Source organism: Gopherus evgoodei, chromosome 2 (genome assembly GCF_007399415.2).
Source record: "Gopherus evgoodei ecotype Sinaloan lineage chromosome 2, rGopEvg1_v1.p, whole genome shotgun sequence".
NCBI classification, from domain to species: Eukaryota; Metazoa; Chordata; order Testudines; family Testudinidae; genus Gopherus; species Gopherus evgoodei.
In genome coordinates, this window is record NC_044323.1 from 4782628 (window position 1) to 4803985 (window position 21358).

Consider the following 21358-nt stretch of genomic DNA (forward strand, 5'->3'; position numbering starts at 1 on the left):
GGCTCGGCCAATGGAAGTTCGCGGTAGGCGCAGGCGCGGACGGCAGCAGCGGCGTAGTGGGCGCTGAGAGGACCTCGGCCCCTTTCCTTGGGGGAGGTGAGTCGTGGTGCTTTGTGCCCCCTCCCCACGGCCGCTTTGTCAGAGGGAGGGAACGCACAGATCCCTGCTGGGGTCACTGGGAGGGCAGCGGGGTGTGCAGGGCCCCCTGGGCGTGGGAGCCGCTGCGGGGGGGCAGCAGCGGGGTGTGGAGTGCCCCCTGGGCGGGGGGGGCAGCAGCGGGGTGTGGAGGGCCCCCTGGGCGTTAGGGCCCCTGCGGGGGGGGGAGCAGCGGGGTGTGCAGGGCCCCTTGGGTGTGGGGGTCGCTGCGGGGGGGGAGCAGCGGGGTGTGCAGGGCCCCCTGGGCGTGGGGGCCGCTGCGGGGGGGGGGGAGCAGCGGGGTGTGGAGGGCCCCCTGGGCGTGGGGAGGGCACTGCTGGACGTGGGGTGAGAGGGGATTTCAGACTAGCCTGTCCATGATACTAACCTGGGCAGAAGCTTCAAACATCAGTGAAGCCAGAAGCGAAATAGTGGCACCAAGAGAGGTTTGAAATATGAGTGGGCAACTGAAGATTAGTTATCTTGGAAAATACAGCTTATTCTTGCAGGATGGGGGAATACCTGAGAGAGACATTCAATGAGGGAAACAAGAGTGGGATGCTCTAACACTGGGGATGGTGGGGGAAGGCACATGGAAAGTGGATGCTAAACTATGTGTAATGTAACAGCATATGTAGAAGCATGGTGTCACACACTGGGAAGAATTAAGAACACTTGTCACTTATGTAATGCGTTTCAGGTGATGATCTCAGTGCATTTTACAAAAGAGGAAGAATCACCTCATCCTCATCATCTCAGCAGAAACTGAGTCAGGGAGAGATTGAGGGACCTGCCTAAGGCTACACAGTAATATTGGTGGCAGAGACAGAGAGAGACTCAAAGTCTCTTGGTTCCCAATCTGGTATCCTACCCCCTGGATCACATACAAGTCTTGTCCAACTGCACCTGGAATATCTAATTCAGTTCTGGGTGCTGCAATCCTAGAAAAATATTGACACATTGGTAGGAGTTCAGAGAGGAACAACAAAACTAATTGGAGGTCCAGGAAAGATTGAAAGGGTGAAAGATGTGACTTGATTAAGTGGTGATTAAAGGATTGGGGAGAGATGTGATGATGTACAGATATTTAAAGGGTTAAAACATGAGGGTAGAGTGGAATTTAGTTTGATACTCAGGGATATAACTAGGAGTATTGAAATTAAAAGAGGCAGGAGTATAAAAAAAACCCAAAAATGTATCCTGAATCCAAGCAAAAGTTCCTAACAGTGGGATGTCGGGCTGTGGAATATTCTCCCTGAGTAAAAGCAGAAGTACCATTGCTTGGGATATTTAAAACTAGAGTGTTTCTTACACTGTATTTGCTAGTGTCTTGTCAATCACAACTGGACTCTGGGAGATAGAAAGGATGAAATAATAGGTCTCTTCCATCTTATATGATGATTTAATTTGTACCAATTGTTGTTGTTTGCATTTAAATTGCCGTAGTGCCTAGAGGCCAAATGGATTAGGGCCCTGTTGCATCTGGTGATGTCCAAACACATAGTAAATGACAGTCCCTGCCTCAGATTGCTTACAGTCTAAAAGACAAGACATAACTGGTGATTGAGATAAAAGTGAGCAGTGATAGAGGTAAGGGAGATGATAATAAAAATTATTTTGTTACCATTTATTATTTGTATTCTAGTATGGACTAGGACCCCACTGTAGGCGCTGGGTGCTGTACAGACACACAGCAAAACGGCAGGCCATGCCCCAAAGAGCTTACAATTCAAGTATAAGACATCAGATTGATATAGCTAGATGGAGTAGTACAAGGAAACAATGAGACCACAGAGACAGGATGAGGAAAGAGATCTATATTCCATGTTTTTGGGAGGTGGAGTGGGTTTAATTAGGAGGGGATAAGCTAAAGGGAAGGGAACGGGGAGAAGAGGGTAGGAAGGGCAGGAATGGAATGAAGCTGAGTGAAGCAACAGGGTTTGTCTACACTAGAAACGCCACAGCTGAAGTGCTGCAATGTGAACACGTACTACAGCGATGGAAGGTCTGTAGTAAATCCACCTCTTGGAGAGAGGGTAGTTAGGTCAATGGAAGAATTCTTCTGTTGACCTAACACCAGGGTGCCGGGGGAACCTATTTTCTGTCACGGGCCATTGACCCACATTAAAAATCAATCACAAGCCACTCACTCGCCCAGGGGGGCTCAGGGCTTTCCCCTGCAGCAGGGCAAACTGGCGCTCATGGCTCCTGCCCAGTGGGGGAGGGCGCCGTGGGCCAGATTAAATTAACCAATGAGCCCAGTCTGGCCCATGGGCCATAGGTTACCCACCCTTGACCTAACAGTATCGGCACAGGGACTTAGGTTGGCTTAACTACATTGCACAGTGTGACATTTTTCATAGTGTAGATCAGGCCTGTGAGGGAAGAAGAAGGTGAAGCAAATAGCCCCTGTGCACAGGGCAAAGTAAGTCAGAATAGTCAATGGTTTTGACAGGAATGTCCAAATGTCCGTGATTTGGTTGCCTCTCTTTGTACCATGTGGAGTCTCTGGCTGGCTCCTGAGTCCTCTCTGCAACCCACATGAGCACTGCTTGGGTCGTAGCCCCTCCCTCCAAGGGAGAGTGTGTGTGTGTGGGGGGGGGGGGCAGATTGACTGGGGAGCGGTTTGTCTCTGCTGCACAGTTCTGAGTGTAGGGGAGTACCAGGACAAGGGTGGCCCTGGCTGGGCTCTGTTTTCCCCAGTCTCTGTTTTGGCTGCTTCTGGTCCTACCAGGTGGAGTATCCGGGTGGTTCTTAACTAAGGAGAAGTAATCACAGCTCACCACTGGCATAACCACTGTAAACAGTTTATGGCTGGAACTGTATGTTTAAATATGTTTAATTCCTTCCCCTCCAGCATTCATTCCCTGCTCCTTTTTGGGGGGTGGGAGGCTTGGGATGGGAGGCAGGTCTGTCCTCCTATGCTAATCATGCTTCTTGACGTCTTGACTTCAACTGTTATGAAGTATTGCGTGCTATTAAATAGTTGCCACATTCTGTGCGGTTGGTGGCTTCATTGTTCAATTAAATGATTCCTGACTGACTAGTTTATATACCATTTCAATTTCTAAAGTACCATGAGATCTTCTGAGACAAAAAAGCCTGCTATAGAACGAAGATGATGATTAAGCATATCATGGGGAAAATGCATATGCAATAGCTATGGACAATTACAGTTTCCGAAGTCACAATTAGTAATAGATCCTTGCTTGTGCATTCTGTCTTCAGGCACAGAGAGAAACTGACTAGCAAGATAAAGAATGTATAGCCTTCAGTGCGTCAAAAGTCATGTGACCCAAGAATACATAGCATATGTAAATCCCCAGTAGCTGATTGTTTTCTTCTACTGGAGAGAGGGAGAGAGGAGTTTCGTCAGGTGTCTGCCTTCTGCCAAGAGTTAAAGAATAAAGATAGTAGGGAAAATTTATCATTAGACCTTTTCTTTTTGGTATCAGGTGTACTAGGATTTTGCCCTTTCCACAGTTAATTTGTTTTTTTTGCTTTGGGCATTAAGAAATAGCAAGAGAAAACAAACAAACAAAAACTAACCTGCTGTCTTGAATACAAAGGAAAAACTTACAAAGGTGGCAACCCTGAGGCTGCCTGAGAATCCTGAATCTGCAGACAGAGGTAAATAACTTGATATATAATATTTATTATTCCAATTATGGTGGCACGGTTGAAAGGCCATAGTTAAGGTTACATCAGAGATTTTAGTTTAATTATGTTTAGGATCTGGGAGAAAATGTTGTTTGAATGGGAAGCTATTGGATGTTTACAGTGAGAGGAAGGATGATCTTATGGACTTTTTCCCAAACCCAAGAAATGGTTCATATCCAGTCTGAGATCTGGCAAAAGTTTAGTATCAGTTGCTTTATTCAAAACTGTCCTTACGTTCCTACAGACAGAATGAGAAGAATGGCCATACCAAACAGTAGGAGGATGTATTATTACTAACAAGGGCTAACAACTGAGAAACGTCTTGTTCCAGTAGGTAAGGCACAGGGCTGGGAGTTGGAAGACCTTGGTTATTTTTCAGGCTGTGCCACAAACTTCCTATGTGATCTTGGGCAAGTCTCTTAATGGTTCTGTACCTCAATCTCCTCATCTGTAAAATGGGACTGATATCCCCTTACTTAACGGAGGTGTTGTGAGAAGTGTATCAATATTTGTGATAGACAAGGTGACTGAGGATAATATATTTTCTTAATATTGTTATATCTTCTAGACTTTGGTCCTCTAAAAGATATTACTTTGCCTACCTTGTCTCTCTGATATGATTGTTAATGTTTCTTGAGGCAGAAGCTAAGTACTGTGTAACTATTTTATTTGTTTTAAATAAGTACTTACAGGTTAATGCCAGAATGGTAAATAATCTCAGTCATTTAAATAAAAGAGAGGGTAAAAACACTTATTGGTCTTTAAATTGTTGTTCAAACTGTAACTAAATGTATACAGTCAATTTGAAATCTAGTAAATTTCAAAAAGTTAGGTCTGGTTTACACTTAAAAGTTATACTAGTCAGGAGTGGGTTATTAGTTAAAAAAAAAAAAAAAACTTAAGGGAACCAACATAAGTTATACTGGTATAAGCCCTGGTGTGGACATAATTATAATGTTAGAACTGTGCTTATACTAGCATACCTTGTGTCTATTAGCCAAATCAACTTAATCTATACCTGTATAAATACTTCTATTTATCAGGAGGGTTTTGCTGGTTTAATTGTGCTTGCAAAACCCTTAGTGTTAGGTGCTGCACCTGCTCTGGAGTATCCCTGCTAATTTTTGTTGTTTTACAGTCACACTACACTGTTCTTTAAAATTATTTCTCATCCATCTTTCTGTGCGAAAGACCCGCACAAACAAAAGAAAATGACTGCCTATACATAGGAAACAATAAAATTGACTAAGCACAAAGTAGTGTCATGCCCAAAGTAAACAAACTAGAAAAACAGATAAATAAGTTGGGTTGTTTTTTTTCCTCTTCAGACCTTTCAGGTATAAATGTAATGTATTAGATATAACAATAGTAAGTAAAAAAAATCCTTGAGATAATTCTTTCTGAGCCTCACAGTACTCTTGTGAAGTAGAGAAATATCACCAATATATAGGTGGAGAAATAGAGGCTAAATGTTTTAGCAACTTATTCAAGTCACACAGCAAATCGGAGGCATCGCTAGCTTGAACTCCTTCTAGTTCTCAGCCTTGTGATTGGTCTGTTGGCTAACCAGGGTGGATTTAGTGGTCAGGAAGACTCGATTTGATGTGGATTTCTACATTAAAATGCATTCTGGAATATGCTGCTCAAACAGTTTCAGTTTTGTTTCTACTGCCTGTCCCTCCCTTCTGACATTTATCTCCAGACTTCTCCTTGTCCAGATCTATTCCGCCCCCTCCAATCTTCTATTCATTGAACTGTTTGAAACTTTGCACTTTCAGAGAGAAGTAAGGGATTGACTCTCTGTACACAGATTTGCAGAGAAACAATAGGGCTGCTGCATCTGAAGAAGTGAGGTTTTTTACCCACAAAAGCTTATGCCCAAATCAATCTGTTAGTCTTTTAGGTGCCACCGGACTCCTTGCTGTTTTAATAGGACTGTAGTCTGTTGTTTCTCACCTCTGTATATTTATTTATTTTAAAACATTTTTGCTGTTAACAAGCATGTTATCTCCAGAGACACAAATCCACAGTTTGATGCTTAGTTTTGCAGTTCTCAGTGACGGTGTCTTCTAGACTGAGCACTGAGTCCCATTGGGTAGATAGAAAGATTAACCTAAATAATCTATACAGAAGCCCCTGGAACTCCATAAAACTGGGTCCCTAATCCATGAACTACTGGAACTCATTTACAAAACTTTTCTTAAACATTACATGAATATGTTGTCTCATACTATAGAATTAGAATTTATAGTCCCTATTCCATGATAAGACATTATAGCTCAAATATATATCTTAATTAAAGCTATTTTTAGATAGGTTTGTTCCTCAAAAAACTTTTTATCAAAAAAATCCGATAGTTTTAGCCTATCTAGATTTACTGGATTTCCTTGTTTATTTTGCCTCAGCCCGAAAAGTAACTGACTTGAAGTTGTTGTAAAGGAGATAATGTAGTGTGTGTGGAGGATGGTAATCCTGCTAGGACAAACAGTGACAATTCATCTTGCAAACATCTGCTATGGGCTGAATTCTGGTGCCCTTACTCACATTATTTTCAGTGCGGCTACCTGTGGAGTAAGGTACTGAAGTTGAGTGTGTCGGATTCTGGCCCTGTGTGAGTAGTCCTTATGCAAATAGGCCCGTTGATATAAATGTGATTAATAGTGTGAGTAACCAAGGTTAGATCCACAGGTAGGAATATCAGTGCCAGGAGTGTATATGAATGTATGTGCTTAGATATACAAGATCTGGTGACTAGTTGTAGCATGCGGGCCAAAAGAGAATCAGACTGATGGCATTCAAAGCAAGAAGATTGTGAACTTTTTGGCTTGTATTAGAATTCCTGAAAATTCTCACAAGGGGAAGCAGATCACAGTTGAAATCAAACTAGTCATTAGTGTCACAACGTAAATTGCTGTCTAGATTAATCTGACTTTGGAGGCCACACGGTGTAAATAACCTACCCTTTCATTGCTTACAGCAAATAAAGTACCATAGTATCTTAAGCCTGTGTTGCAACACTGAGGATCTGTAATTTTTGTTATGATTCATCAAAGACTTCAATAAGATAATTAATCCATGATCATTTAAATCACTATTATTCAGTGCCTGCTCACAAGATGTAATATGAGTAAGGAACACAATGTCGCTGTTGTATAACTTGTTGAATGTACAAACTCATACAATCTGAGCATTAAAATTCTGGGGAAATGAAACTAATTTAGAGGAACAAAGTAGGTCACAGGACAAAAGAAAGAAGCAGGGGACTACCAGAGCAGGAGATGGTCCAAGTGTATTTTTTGGAAGCTGTGTTCTTGTCTCCCTCTCTCCTTTTCCACGTGTGCACTAAAATTACGATTCCATCTTTGAGTTTTTGACATGAACAAACCATTTTTCAGGGATATGATTTAATCCTGGGATTCGGAGGGTGGGAGGGGGACAAGGGCTGGGGCAGGGGTTTGGGGCACAGAAGGGGTTCAGGGGTGCAGGCTCTGGGTGGCGCTTACCTCAAGCAGCTCGCAGAAGCAGTGGCATGTCCCCCCTCTGGCTCCTATGTGGAGGCGCAGTCAGGCGGCTCTGCGCGCTGCCCAGCCCACAGGCACTGCCCGTGCAGCTCCCATTGGCTGCAGTTCTGGCCAAGGGGAGCTGCAGGGGCAGCACTTGGGGCAGGGGCAGCGCACGGAGGCCCCTGGCTGCCCTTAAACGTAGGAGCTGGGGGCATGCTGCTGCTTCCAGGAGCTGCGCGGAGCGGGGCAAGCCCCAGACCCCACTTCCCAGCAGAAGCTCAAGGGTTGGATTAAATCAGCCGGTGGGCCGGATGTGACCCATTGGCTGTAGTTTGCTCACCTCTGGGCTAAGGGAACTAGGGACATAGGGGTTGCCATAGGAACAGTTGAGCTCGGAATGTTTATGTCAACAATAAAGGAAACTCCAGGCATGGCGTGAGTTTGGATCCTATGCAGCACATGTGTTTTGTGGTAGGAGCACGCTATAGGGCCACTTGCTTATGTTTGACCAAAGAAGTTTTTTAAAGAGCTATACAATGTTCATGCTAAACAGTGAAGAATTCTATAATGTTTAGATGGCTGCACTGGTATCTTTTGGTAAATCAAACAAGTTGTCTCTTGTGCTTAGTGTAGTAGAAATCATTTCTGCTTCTCTTAACCTTTGAATGCCCCCGGGCACCACTTTGAGACATGGTGAATAGGCAGCTAATGCCTTATGTGTTTACAATAATTTATTAATTGATGCGTATGGAAATGAAAGCCTGGGTCGTTTATACAAAGATGGAATTTTTCACTAACTATACTCTATTTTGGTACATTTTTTTAAAAAAATGCTGATTAAAGCATGCATATAAAAGTATTTTATTTATGAAGCACCACCACAGCACTACAGATGATCAAAATACAACCATATACTAATGATTCAAATATAATAAATACACAATATAAGAGTATTTCAGTGAAATGTGATCATTTGGGAATGGGGAGGAGAGGCTGGGGAAGGCTGGAGTTGCTGTCAGAGGAAACAATAATAAAATACCTTTTTTTTTAAAAGAGGAATCTTTTCAAAGTGAAATTGGAGATGGATCAGAAGAGGTGGCCAATTCTACCCCCTAAAGCTCACAACAGCCAAACACTGGTTACCTGCATACCTGAGATGACCTAGTGGCAACACTGAAAGATGGCTGGTGCCTGAGATCAGTTACTCACCAGTATGGTGCCTATGGGGACATCCTTAATCTGTGCACCCTAATTTACAAGAATCACCTCAGATGTATTTTTTCTGCCTTGTTTACTTGTTTTCTTTTTCTCACTTTGAAGGTGACAGGTCTGTCATCAGTATAGAAGAGTCTAACAGCGAGCTAATGAATGCAGACATATGTATCCATGCGTGGCCCTGTTCCTATTACTTAGACACTGAGAAACGATGGGTCTCTGGCAGACTCTCACTGACTCCTGTTGCGGTCAGGTTTACAGCTGACAAGACCAGAGAACTTCTGGTCAGCTTCCATCTTTCCAGCATCAGTGAGATCAAGAAGGAGTCCTCCAGTTTAATATTCAGCTCCCTCACAATTCTGGAGAAGACCACCAAGCACTGGTTCAGTTCCCTCCAGCCCAACAGAAACGTGGTCTTCAACATCCTCGAGCACTTCTGGAGAGAGCAGCTGCTGTCGTGCCCAGGGGCTGGCGCCCAGGCAGATTCTCTGCAAATGACGAAAGGGAAAGAACTGACTGGTTTACTGGCTGCGTCCCAGAAACGTATGGAGGATACAACAAAGGTGCTCCACTATCAGGGTGAACAGTTTGATAACATCATGAAAGGACTGAACAAGATTGACTCTGAAATGGATGTAGCAGACAGGTACAGTAGCATAACTGGAGCTGAACAATAATTGATAGTTCATGTTGTATATGTCTGAAACCTTAGATTTTCATGTTCAGTACTCACATGATTCCCTTCCATATACCTTTTTTCAAGTTGCAATGCTTTTATTCTTCCAGTTTTGTGTTAATTAGGGAGTGCTGAGTATGTCAGATGGCCTGGTGATTTTGTGATGTCGATAATCCTCTCCTAGGGCTAGCATGAGAACTTAACAAACTAATTTTCACTTGGGGTAAATTTTACCCTCTCCTCCGTGCACGTGAAGAACCCCTGCTGTGGTTTTACTCTATAAGGGAGGGGTCTGTTCAGGAGCTGCATAACCATTGCACTGTGCTCAGCTCTCCCCCCCTGTGCTCTAGTGTGTATGGCAGGGGTGAGCAAACTGTTTGGCCCGAGGGCCACACCAGGGTTGTGAAACTGTATGGAGGACCTGGTAGGGAAGTCTGTGCCTCCCCAAACAGCCTGGCCCCTGCCCCCTATCCGCCTCTCCCACTTCCCGCCTCTTGGCTGCCCCCCTCAGAACCTCCGACCCATCCAACTGCCCCTGCCTCTTGTCCCCTGACCACCCCCTCCCGGGACCCTTAATCCCTAACTGCCTCCACAGGACCCCACCCCCTATCCAACTTCCCATCCCCTGACTACCCCAACCCCTATCCACACCTCCGCTCCTGACAGGCCCCCTGGGACTCCAACGCCTATCCAATCCCCCCTGTTCCCCCTCCCCTGACCACCACCACCCAGAACCTCCACCTCCCTGACTGCACCCCTGGACCTCCTGCCCCTTATCCAACCCCCCTGTCCACTTACTATGCTGCTCAGGGCAGGAGGAGCTCACAGCCGTGAGGCCCGGCTTGAGCCAGCCACAGTGCCACACTTCCTGGCAGGAGCGGTGGGCCAGAGCATTGGAGGTGCGGGGAGCTGAGGCTGCGGGGGAGGGGAGACAGCACGGGAGGGGCCGGGGGCTAGTATCCCAGGCCAGGTGCTCAGGGGCTGGGCAGGATGGTCCCGCGGGCTGTAGTTTTCCCATCTCTAGTGTATGGGACAGAGATGGAAAATCCACTGCTAGATGGATCTTTTCACTGCAGAGGGGACATGTGAGAGCTGGGCAGCTAAGGAGGGGAGGTGTCCTTTCCCCTCCCTGCACAGGTGTTGAGCATGCAGCCTGCAATTTTGAATGGGGGAATTTTGGCCTTAGTGCAGCTGTAGTTGGGGAAATGACTGTAGAAATGGCACCTCTGTGTTCTACATGTGTTTTCAAATTGTGCAACCACTTGCTTTTCATTACCTATGCTCCCTACTATTAGATGCCAGCAGAATCAGTACAGCTGTGGAAGCATGAGCTCCTGGGTTCTGTTTTGTCTTGCCCACATTGATCAAAATGTCAGCTAAACTGTATCTGCAGAAAGTACTTTTCTTATAAGGAACAGAAAACCTACGTTGATTTTTTTAAAGATCCCAGGTTGCGTGTGCTTCATCTTAGAACATTTAAGACATTTAGGTGTATGAGTTATACAGCTAAATCCGTATTTAGGCCTTTAAAATAAGTGGTCTGTTTTTCAGAGATGCTGAGTTCCCACATCTCACGTTGAAGTCAGTGAGAGGAGTGGGAGCTCAGCACCTAAATTTGAACATTTTGTCTCTAAAAAGCTTTTAACAGTTACTGAGACGGAAGGCAAATGTAATCTGTTTTGTAAGAGTTTCGATGCTACAAGTAGAATCCAGCAGTGGCATAAAGTAGACTTGTAGAGGTAAGTATATTGTAATATAGAGATATGTTAGAGATATGCAGCTGAAAGGTTCCTTCTGGGATCTGGGACAGATATAATGAAGTTCAAACTAATTTCTTTTGAAAGAAGTTTCTGTTTTCCAGTGGGTATAACATCTGTGAGCAAGTGGTGTTGATTTTACAATGATTCTGATTATATTTTCTACACCCTTTAATGAAAAGCCAAGGAGACTAAAAACTTCGGTAGCAACTTTTAAAGTTCTCTGACAATAAACAATGATTCAGAAAGTCAATATTCATTGTTTTTTTGAAGAAACATTTGTTTTAGACTAAGATACATGGGGAAGTGTGTGTCTGCGTGGAACTGAAGAAAGTTAGATGCTTTGATTTACAAGTGGGTAGAATAAAGGAAGACATTGGACAAATGCTAATTGAGATTCTATTTATCCACTGTATCTATGGATTAACTGACATGCAAATGGCCTAAAACTGTACCCAGAAATCATTAGCTTAATGAGGTGTTTTGACTTTGCACTTTAATTGTTTGGATTTTTAATTTATTTTTCAAACGGCTGATGGTGACAGCTTTCTCCTCTTAAGCTGAAGTCACATTTGCTGTACAGAGGGGAAAAAATAAATTCATAGCACTAGAACACTGATCAATTTTCTTTATTGTAACTATTGTGCCAAAGTCCTACTTTAATTAGCATAGATCAGGGAAATAGTCACATTAAACTCTTCAGCTAGTGACTTCATTGCATTTAAAAATAAATAAATAAAAGGATAGCAAACGACTCTCCATTATATACCACGATAATAGATGCCTGATTACAACCTGAAATCGACAGAATGGCAATAGAATAAATTACCCCTGGGTAGAAGATAATTCCTTGCGACTGTGCGTGAAGCATTTGGCTTCCTGCAGTATAATACAGTCTTGGGTATATTTGTATACTTGGGAGTTATTTACTGCCCTTGCGCTCCTGGCTGGTTGATATTTGTGTAGTATGATTTCTTTTCTATAAAGGCTTGGAAAGCATGGCTTTGTAGAACCTTGTTAATTATCTGTCAAATGTTAGCTTGTATATTTTTGTCATGATCTTACAATTAGATATCCCAGAGGACCACAAATTATTATACCAGCTTTTCCTGCCTGCACTAGTTTGCAGTAGCAAATGTTTTATAGTTAGGGTTGAGGCAAAGTTTCTCTTCTAAGCCTGGGTAGAATTCCCAGATTAACATTCTGAAGTTTGGCAGAGTTCTGCCGCCAAATCAGAACCAGAATTATTAGTGCAGGAGAGCCGGGCTTTGGAGCTGTGCTCGGGCTCTGCTCCAGCTCGAGGCAAAAACCTGCAGCTTCACTGCTCCAGAGCTACTCTGCGCTCCAGCTCCAGGCTCCGCTTCAAAGCCCTGCAGGAGAGACACTCACACTTAGAAAAGGCCCCTTAACCTTGTAATGTTTTTATGAGCACAGTTAGCAAAATCACAGATTCGCCAACCTAGCAAAGTAGGTAGAGGTAATACAGGACAGTCAAGATATCCAGCATCTGAGTAGCTGTGTACTCTCCCCGTCTGTTGCGGAGACCTAGGACAGGTGATCCATGAGGCTCCTATATCTGGCATGCCAAGAAGATTGCGATGGGATAGGCCGTGGTTAGCCCTGTTATTGAGTTTTACGGCCGCCATGAATATTCATAAGGGTGTCCAGCTTTCTCTGTCCAAAACCTAACTTCCTCATGCTAATAGGGTTGGGGGCTTTCTTCCCATAGGTTACTTCATTTACCTCAAACTTATTACAATATTTGCCAATTGGCTATCATGCCATTCTTGCAATGGAACATCTGCTGATGTTCTCATCCTAAAATATCCAAAGCTAGCAATAACAGGCAATAGCGATTTCATCATACTTGTTTGTTACAGCTTTCTATTTTGTGATACCTGATGATCTAAAGTTACTCGCAGGGATGGTCGGAACCAGTTCTTGTAGCCCCGTGGCTCAAGGCAGGTCCCTGCGAGAAGGCTGGATAGAGCCAGCTCCTGTCTGTGATCATGTCCCTGGGAGAGGGGGATGCTCCACTTTGTAACAGGGAGGCCTTCCCAGCTGTTGGCTGCCAGAAAGTTGCAGGTCAGCAGGGGACAAGTCCTACCCTAGGGTGCACAGAGACATGTATCCCGGAGGTGGAAGTTGGGGTCCTGACAACAGCTTTGGTGGGAACAGACCCCAAGGGCTCTGTAGCTGGAAGCAAGCCCAACCTGAGTGAAATGGGGGGCGGGGGGGATTTTGCTGGCCAGTGAAGGGTCTGTCATAGCTGGTAGCTGTGAGCCCATGACTGAATCAGGGTCAGTTGTGCGGTGGTAGGGGGACAGGGAAGTGTCTGTCCCAGGAGGGAACCCAGAGAGGAAGTCCAGACGGAAAGTGAGGGGGAACAGGAAGGTCTGCCCACACTTTGTAGGGAGGCTTTTCCCCAGGAGGAGGATGAAGGCTCTGCATCTGAAATGCCAGACCTCTCACCTGTGGATCAGATTTTAAGGGAAAACGGGGGGTCAGATGTCCTGGAGGGGAGAGTGGGGTGTCTGAGGGAATCTTTCCAATCCAAAGCACTCCATTGAAAGATGCTGTTCCTGCTATACTTGTAAAAGATAAAACTCTCTCTTCGAGGCAGGAGGAAGAAAATCTTTGCATTTGGGAAGCTTCTCAAGTGGGTGGGGCCCAACCCAAATAAATTCCAGAGGGAAGGGCTGAGGGCAGGCATGGTTGCAGTGCACCCTTGTCTTGCCAAAACCTCAAACACATGCCTAAATTGAGAGGCAGAAGAATCTGTGTCTGAGCCCCTACTATGGTACACAAAGGGATTGGGAAATACAGTGGACACTACTCAAGCCAAGCTGTGTGAAAGGAGTCTGACCATTATAAGTTGGTTGTTAATCTTGTGTCTTTTGCTACTTCAACTATGGGTCAAGACAAAGGAATTGATACTAATAACAAACCCTTTAAAGATGTGTGACATACTTGATTTGTGGAAAAAACTTTTGTACATGCTAGGGATGGTAGAAGTACACTGTGAAATAAGTCAAGAGATCAGTGTTTTAATCTATTTTCCCCTTATTTAAGAAACAAATTTAAATATTACATACAAAAGTGTAACCTTTTGTATTACACTGACATCTTTAAATGCTCAAAACTCAGCATAGCCTTATCTTGTGGAGTGTTTTGGATTATTATGTTATAGGTACTGTGTACCTTAATATACAGTGTACCGAACCCTATTCTCATGTGTGCTCATTTCCAGTTGCCTTGCACTGGAATTGCATGGATGTGTCAATGAGCAAAATTGAGTCTGGTGCGACTGAATCTTAAGACAAAAACAGACTTCCCCGGTTTTATAAATCTGTTGATATGATGTCATTGGTGTGCAGGACACTTTAGATACACATGACACAAGTTTCCTGGCCTTGGGAGTTTACAACCAAAGACCCTGATCCTGCTGTTTGACCTGTGAGCTTCATGGAAGCCAAGGACAGTTGGCAAGATCATTCAGGGGTCTGTGCAATTGCAAAATCTTGTCATCAGTCAGACCGATAACACAACCAAAATGTCACTGCCTCATGGTGCGTAAAGAAGTGGATTAGAGAAGGATAAACCTCAGTAAAAACGAAGTGGAGAATACTATCAAAGTGTGCTTTGTATAGAAACCAGACCATGTAAATATGTTCCCATCTTTCTAGTTAGTTACTTTTTAATGCTTTAAAAGATTTGTTTTAAATTTCTCATGGTCAGCTGACTCCAGGGCAGTGGTTCTCAACCTATTTGCCATTGTGGGCCGCATACAATACTACCTATATGGCCCTGAAGATGTCATGTGGACCGCAGCTCTGTGCTGATTGGGCCATAGGTTGAGAACCACTGCTCCAGGGTGTTCATGCCCCATAACTCTGCCTTGGTGCATGCTTACAGGGTGTGGTTTTCAGAGTTTCTCCATGCCCGAAAATTACAATTGATCTTCATGGCTACAGAATGGGGCCCTAAAGCAGCAATAATGTGACACTTTAAAATTCTCTTTTAAACGTTTCTACTCCATCATTCTCATCCTGTCGTTTTTAGGAAGAGTACAGGATCTCAGCAGTCCGCTCCAGAGCCATTACTCATCTTGCATGAGTAATGTAAGTTATTACTGATATTCATATTGTAGTTGGGAGTAAGGTCTTGAAGCAGTTTATTCTGCTTTTCTCTATTATTATAAATTCACTGGCTTGTTCCCAAATTGATTTCTTTTTGGCCTTTCTTACTTTTATTTTTCAAAGTAGATGGATTTCTTTTAGCAGGCCTGTTTGAACCTTGTACAGAACTTTGATGGCTCATGAACAAAGTGTATTTGGTATAGCTTCCTTTTGAGATTAAATTCTGTGTTTGCAGCCAAACTAAACAGGATCTTGAGGTCTCAGAATCTCATGTAGAACAGCTTTAATACTCCTATAATTACTTATTTGCAAGATCGTGCCAACGTGATGCATCATTGCATTGGGTAGTACCTTTCTAGAGCATGGAAAATGCAAACAGGATTAAGGCAAACTTTTCCAACAAATGCCCATAAACCATGAAAACTCCTACAAGGGCCTTATTGTGCCAAGATTTCTCAATGAGCTTTTACAGAAGTAAAGACACTCTATTCTGGTATTTGTTGTGCGAGGGTGTTTGTTTTAAGTTGTTTTATCTTTATCTGCTAAGGCCATTTCTAATGAAGCTAGAAAGTGAAAATCACATTAATAACTAAGCATCTATTACAGGGATCTCTAGCCTTTGGCACGCGGCCTGTCAGGGAAATCCATTGGCGGGCCAGGCCAGTTTGTTTACCTGCAGCATCTGCAGGTTTGGCTGATCACAGCTCCCTCTGGCCACTGTTTGCCATTCCAGGCCAATGGGGGCTGCAGGAAGTAGCGGCCAGCACATCCCTCAGCCCACGCCGCTTCCCGCAGCCCCCATTGGCCTGGAATGGCGAACTGCGGCCAGTGGGAGTTGCGATCAGCCAAACCTGCGGATGCTGCCCATAAACAAACTGGCCCAGCCCGCCAGTGGATTTCCCTGATGGGCCGCATGCCAAAGGTTGCTGATCCCTCATCTATTACTAGGTAACATCCAAAGTAAAACAGTTTTCATGTAAAGATGCCCATTCTGCTTTCAGTTGAGCTGTAGACTTTTCAATTTGGTCTTAGGGGATGGGGGAGATGGATGCAATGGGCCTCCCATTAGAGAGGGCGCCAGACCAAGTGGCATCGCAGCCTGGTTCACAGGGTCGCTGTACCACTCAGGTGTAATCTAGCGACCCCGAGTTGTGCTGTGACCCCGTGAACCAGGTTGCAACACCCAGAGCAGGGAGCTTGGCTGGCCTCAGCAGAGTGAATGCGGGCTGGGCTCGCTCTCCAACCTTCCCTCACTCCCTCTGGACCTCTCCTTAGTGGTCATTTTTTGGGGGTGGTGGGGGGGAGGCTCAGTTCATATATTGCTCCTAGCTCCCAAAATCCTCTGTTTCACATTGCTTCTGACACTGACAGAAAATGACCAAGGAACATCAGCCCTCATATTTCCCCCATGAGTAAGTTCCAGATTTGTGCACACAGCACAATGTGTCCTCAGTGCCCAGGTAACAAATAATAAACTTGAACATCTGGTGCATATTCATGGTGAAAATAAGGGACTTGATTCCGAGTTTTGGTTCCCAGCTCTGACCTGGATTTGCTTGAATGAGTCACTAATTTCCCTTGCTTTAACAAGTGGGGTGCTGGGGTTTCTCCCTACTATTTCTAAAGTGCTTTGAGATCTCTGGATGCAATATGCTTTAGAAGTGCAAAGTGGGTTCTTTTAAATGATTAGAGGAATGAAGAGTTTGTTTTCAAGTGTTTATTTCTTAATCAAGAAAGATAATTTGTTCAGAGGTAGGAGGATGGTGGGGACTTCCTGCTAGATTTCACTCTTTTTATATCATCTCTTCCCCATTAGGTTGTTGACGGAACTTGAATCGCCTTCTTGGTGGCCATTCCGTGGCAAACTCTGGAAAGGGCCATTGGAAGCAAAGCCGAAGGAAGAAGCCACGATTTCAGGGTCAAAGAACCAGGAAGGAGTAATAATCAAAATTCCAGTTATCATCACCCATGGAACGAATTCTAATGTCATGCCAGGAAAATTCACACTTCTGGTTTCTGGCCTGGAAATCAGTGACTCCAATTCTCAGGTCATTCACCGGTTCGAACTGAAAGACGTAGATGATATCAAAGTTCATACGCCATATGAGGTCAGCATCCGTCAGAGGTTTATTGGGAAGCCAGACACCTCTTACAGGCTGTTGTCAGCAAGGATGCCAGAAGCAATCCCAGTCTTGGAAATGCAGTTTAGCAAGAAAATACAGTTTTTGGAAGATGCATTGGGATTTTTCGGTGCAAGGAAATCTCCTCAGGCAGATCTGGGCAATTCCATTTGGCAAGCAGGTAAATGACAGAAATGAAGCAATCAGTCACAAAGCTGGTTCATTAGTAGCAACTGTTCTTCAACATTTCACAAAATTTGGAAGAAAACTATGCAGGTTTTACAGTGAAAGTCCTCTTCCTTGCCTTAATAATCTAATGATGATGAACCCACGCAAATGAGAAAAGGTAATCTTTGACCATAAGAGAGCAATATTAGCCAGCATCACTAGTGACAGGTACCTATACCTGAGAGCAAGGGGTGGGGATGGAGAGATGAGATAAGCATTTACCTACCAGCTTGAACATAATTTTGCCTGGGTTTGGTTGTACATCGCGAGGCCTACATTTTCAAAAGCAGTCAGTCACTATGAGTACCTTGATTCTCTCCCTCTTCCTCCCCGCCCTCCGGCAAGAGCCCAACTTGAGACATCTTACAGGGGCCTGATTTTCAGAAAGTGCTGAACTTTTGAAAATGATTAGTGTAGATCTGAGTTTCCTTCAGGTTCCTTCCTCCATCTTAAGTACCTCTTTGCTCTCTTGCCCCTATTGGATTTTGTGCCTGTCTTTTGACAGTGGTCTTTTGAGATCCACACCCTTTCTGTCCCCACCCCCCACATGCTTGAGTTGTGTGTCATTGCTCTTTTCCTTGTGGCTGATGACAGCTAGAGGTAGTTCTGAACTGAACCTGTCATTGAGTTAATCACAGCCTGTTTAAAACTGCTAACTTTCATCCCTGCATGATTTCAAATGACCAAGGTGTTAAACATCAACTTCAACGGACATGCTAATAAGGAAGTGGGTATTCACCCACGAAAGCTCATGCTCCAAAACGTCTGTTAGTCTATAAGGTGCCACAGGATTCTTTGCTGCTCATGCTAATAATAATAATAATAATGATTAAAATTACAGTAGACCAAAAAGCAGCAGAATCCTATTACTCCCAGCTCCCATACCAAGTAATTTGTTTTTAGAACCATATTATTTGTGCACAAGAACCCACTGGTTCTAGAGGAGAGTAGATGAATCCATAGTATGGCCATTTTAAGGATATGCTGCAAAATTAAAAACCTTTCCATCACAACCAGAATGAAATTCACTATCAATATTCTCCTTCCCCATCCACTCAAAAAAAGAATAATAATAAAAAAAAATCTGCAAGCATCATTTTCCATAACCCCTAATGGGAGAAGAGCTAGTGTTTCCTTGAAGTCCAGTCGGAATTTCACTATTGCCATTTTAACCTGGAACGCACTCAGATAGCATGGTGAGAGGTGGCAGGACAACACTGGTACTGATATATAGATGGTTTTTTGTTTTTTTTTTTTAATGGGCAGTTGACTGAGGAACAAACCAGTTAAAAAGATATATTCCCAGTGCATTTAAAAATCTGAGCAGCATTAGAGAGCTGACATGGCAAAATAATAGATGAAACCAACATGCTTTCTGTGCACCGAACTAAAATTGGATTTCAGCAGGGACAAAATGTTCTCTTGTTGACCAGTCTTCAAGGACCGGGGCTTGGAAAAGCTTGTTAATGTTTAAGGAAATAACTCTTAGGCACTTGGCACTAAAATGTAAGCACAACAACTTAGAGGAAAAACAACCTGCTGATTTCCAAGTACCGAATTATCCAAGCAAATTGGTGTTCAGTTCCTGATAGACTTAATGCTTGTTACATAAAATAATTGGTTATAAAGCCTTATTTTGCTTCGTTTCTCAGTGCTCTGCTCTGCTCTGTTTGCAGCTGAGTCAGTGAGTCGAGGATGTTGCTGTCCTATCCCCACCTGCATTTTTACTGTTTAAGTTGGAAACACCAATAGAAGAAACTAGAGGTTGTGGAAATCATGACGTCTGTGACTCCACCAAAACGTCTTTCCCTTGTTTGTTCATTCTGTAGATCCAGTGTCAGTGACATATTGTTGCCACAAGATGGCAGACACTGACTGCATTTTAACCAATGGGGTTTTTCCATAGCTCTGGTGGAAATGGATTTTTTCTAAAGGAAAAAATAAATTTTTTTTCAGATGCTGAATTCTGATTCACGAACTAAAAGACACAGATAATCTTTTCTACAGTGGTCTTTACATTTGAGACTTTCTGTAACAGCAGATGCTAACCCATGGCATTCCCTTGGTTTTAATAGAACATATATATGTATACAGAATGTATATTTTCCTCATAGTTTTGACTTGGGTTCGAGTACAACCCTCACTGAAACATTCTGTACCTTCTAGTTTGCTTGAAACAAATTGTCTGATTGCCTACATTTGCTTACTAGCTTTAGCCCATTGGACAAACCCATACAGGGTGTTCAACAGCCTACAATTATCTAGTTCTCGTGCCTTAATGTAAGAGAGGTTTTGCTGGACTTCATCAGACCCATAGACTATCTGGCCAGTAATAAGCTACTTCAGAGAAATGTACAAAAAATCCAACAGTGCACAGCTGTGGGGTAGCCTTCCCCCAAGGAAAGTGTCCTCCTGACCCCCAATAGTTAGAGGTTGGCTTATGTCCTGCAGCATGAGAGTTTTTTACATCCCTTCCAAAACTCCTGAATGTTTAATCCTTACTATTATAACTAGGTTCTCTTGTTATCCATATAAATGTCCAATACTTTTTTGAGGCCTGCTAAGCTCTTGACCTCAATGATAACTTGTGGCAATGAGTTCCCTGGGCCAATTGTGATTTGGGTGAAGAAAACATATTTCCATTAATCGCTTTTAAATGTTGCTGCCTTTCAGTTTAATTAATCTCCTTTTTGTTAAGTAAATAAAATATGCCCAATCTCCTCCTATAGTCCATTCATTATTTCGTGTACCTTTTATCATGTCCTTTCCTATTTCTCTTTTCATCAAGATAAACAGGGCAGAGTATATTTCCCAGTGAATTAACTAGTGAATGAATACTGAATATGAATATTCTAATGAATTAACTAGTTTTAAATGGCACTCAATTGGTAAGAGACCCAAAGAATCTTGTCTAACCATAGGCAAAAGGTTTTTCCATGTTCCCTTAAACAAGATTGCAGTAGTAGTTTATTACAAACAGTATTTTAAAAGAAAAATAGTGTTTGATACTTAGTGGCTGAGAGGATATAAGAGGAAGTTGGACAGAGTAGTACTAGCACAGTGCATGACTTGCTTATCTTAAAGCTTGACTGTCTGAGTCCAGTAACGGAGAGCCTGATAACCAAATAATTCCAGGGGATTATGAGGTTGCAGTAATTACATGTGAGGGATTTAGGTTTTTGTATTTTTAGTTTAGCTTTTGTCTCCTTTTTCATTAAGAAGTAACGCTATCCAAAGTAGTAGCGTATGTGCTGTCAGGCAGCCAGCCAGCTTGGCACCAGTTCTTTGGATCCAGAGTGAGCTCCAGCTTCCGACTTATTTGCTTTCTGTCCTGATGTCTCCAGCAGCTGTTGTGGCTGTGCCGTGTTAGGTCAGGCTGTGCGATAGCAGGCAGTGGCAGCTTCCGTGGACGTTCAGTGCCCCTTTAAGTGGGACCACTTCTGGGACGTTTGTTGTGTCTTGATACATAAATATGGGTGGTGCTAAACACCCGAGACAATCTGTATTACAAATAATGGCCTTTAATCGTAGCACTTCTCTGGGACAGGAGGTATCAGATATTGCAATAGGAGCCGATGCTTTAAATAAAGGACAGGTGGCATGCTGCTTCAGAAGTCAAATCCGTGCTGCTGCACTGATTAGCTCTGTGCGCGCTGCGATCGTCAGCATTGCCCTTTTGTTCCGAGGCTAGCTGACAGGATTCACAGGTGTTCTCCAGGGCAAGCTATGTTTTGCAAATTGAATTGACTAACGCGTGAAGGGGAAGCAGAAAGAGCCTACGTTTTTCCTGTACGGAACAAACACCTTGCCTCCGAAGTGTCGTCTGCTTCAAACGGCTGCTTGGGATCCAAAATTAACCTCTTAGCAATTGGCCCTCTGGTACTAAGTAGCTTGTCTGGGGCACAGCAGGCCTTCCAATTGGTAC

The 21358-nt window shown here is 43.6% G+C and overlaps 1 protein-coding gene across 12 annotated transcripts in view; it reads left to right on the plus strand.

Moving 5' to 3' along the window:
- Positions 1-8: 8 nt before the first annotated feature.
- SNAP47 (synaptosome associated protein 47) overlaps positions 9-21358 on the plus strand; it is a 118851-nt gene continuing 97501 nt past the window's right edge. For all 12 annotated transcript variants that reach the window (XR_003998717.1, XM_030549848.1, XM_030549846.1 and 9 more), the window contains exons 1-3: positions 9-96; positions 8619-9159; positions 16902-17386. Coding sequence is in view for 11 of the 12 variants with exons in the window: in XM_030549848.1 (XP_030405708.1) it covers positions 8663-9159; positions 16902-17386 (982 nt within the window). In the remaining variant the exon portion in view is untranslated. The remainder of the gene's footprint in view (positions 97-8618; positions 9160-16901; positions 17387-21358) is intronic.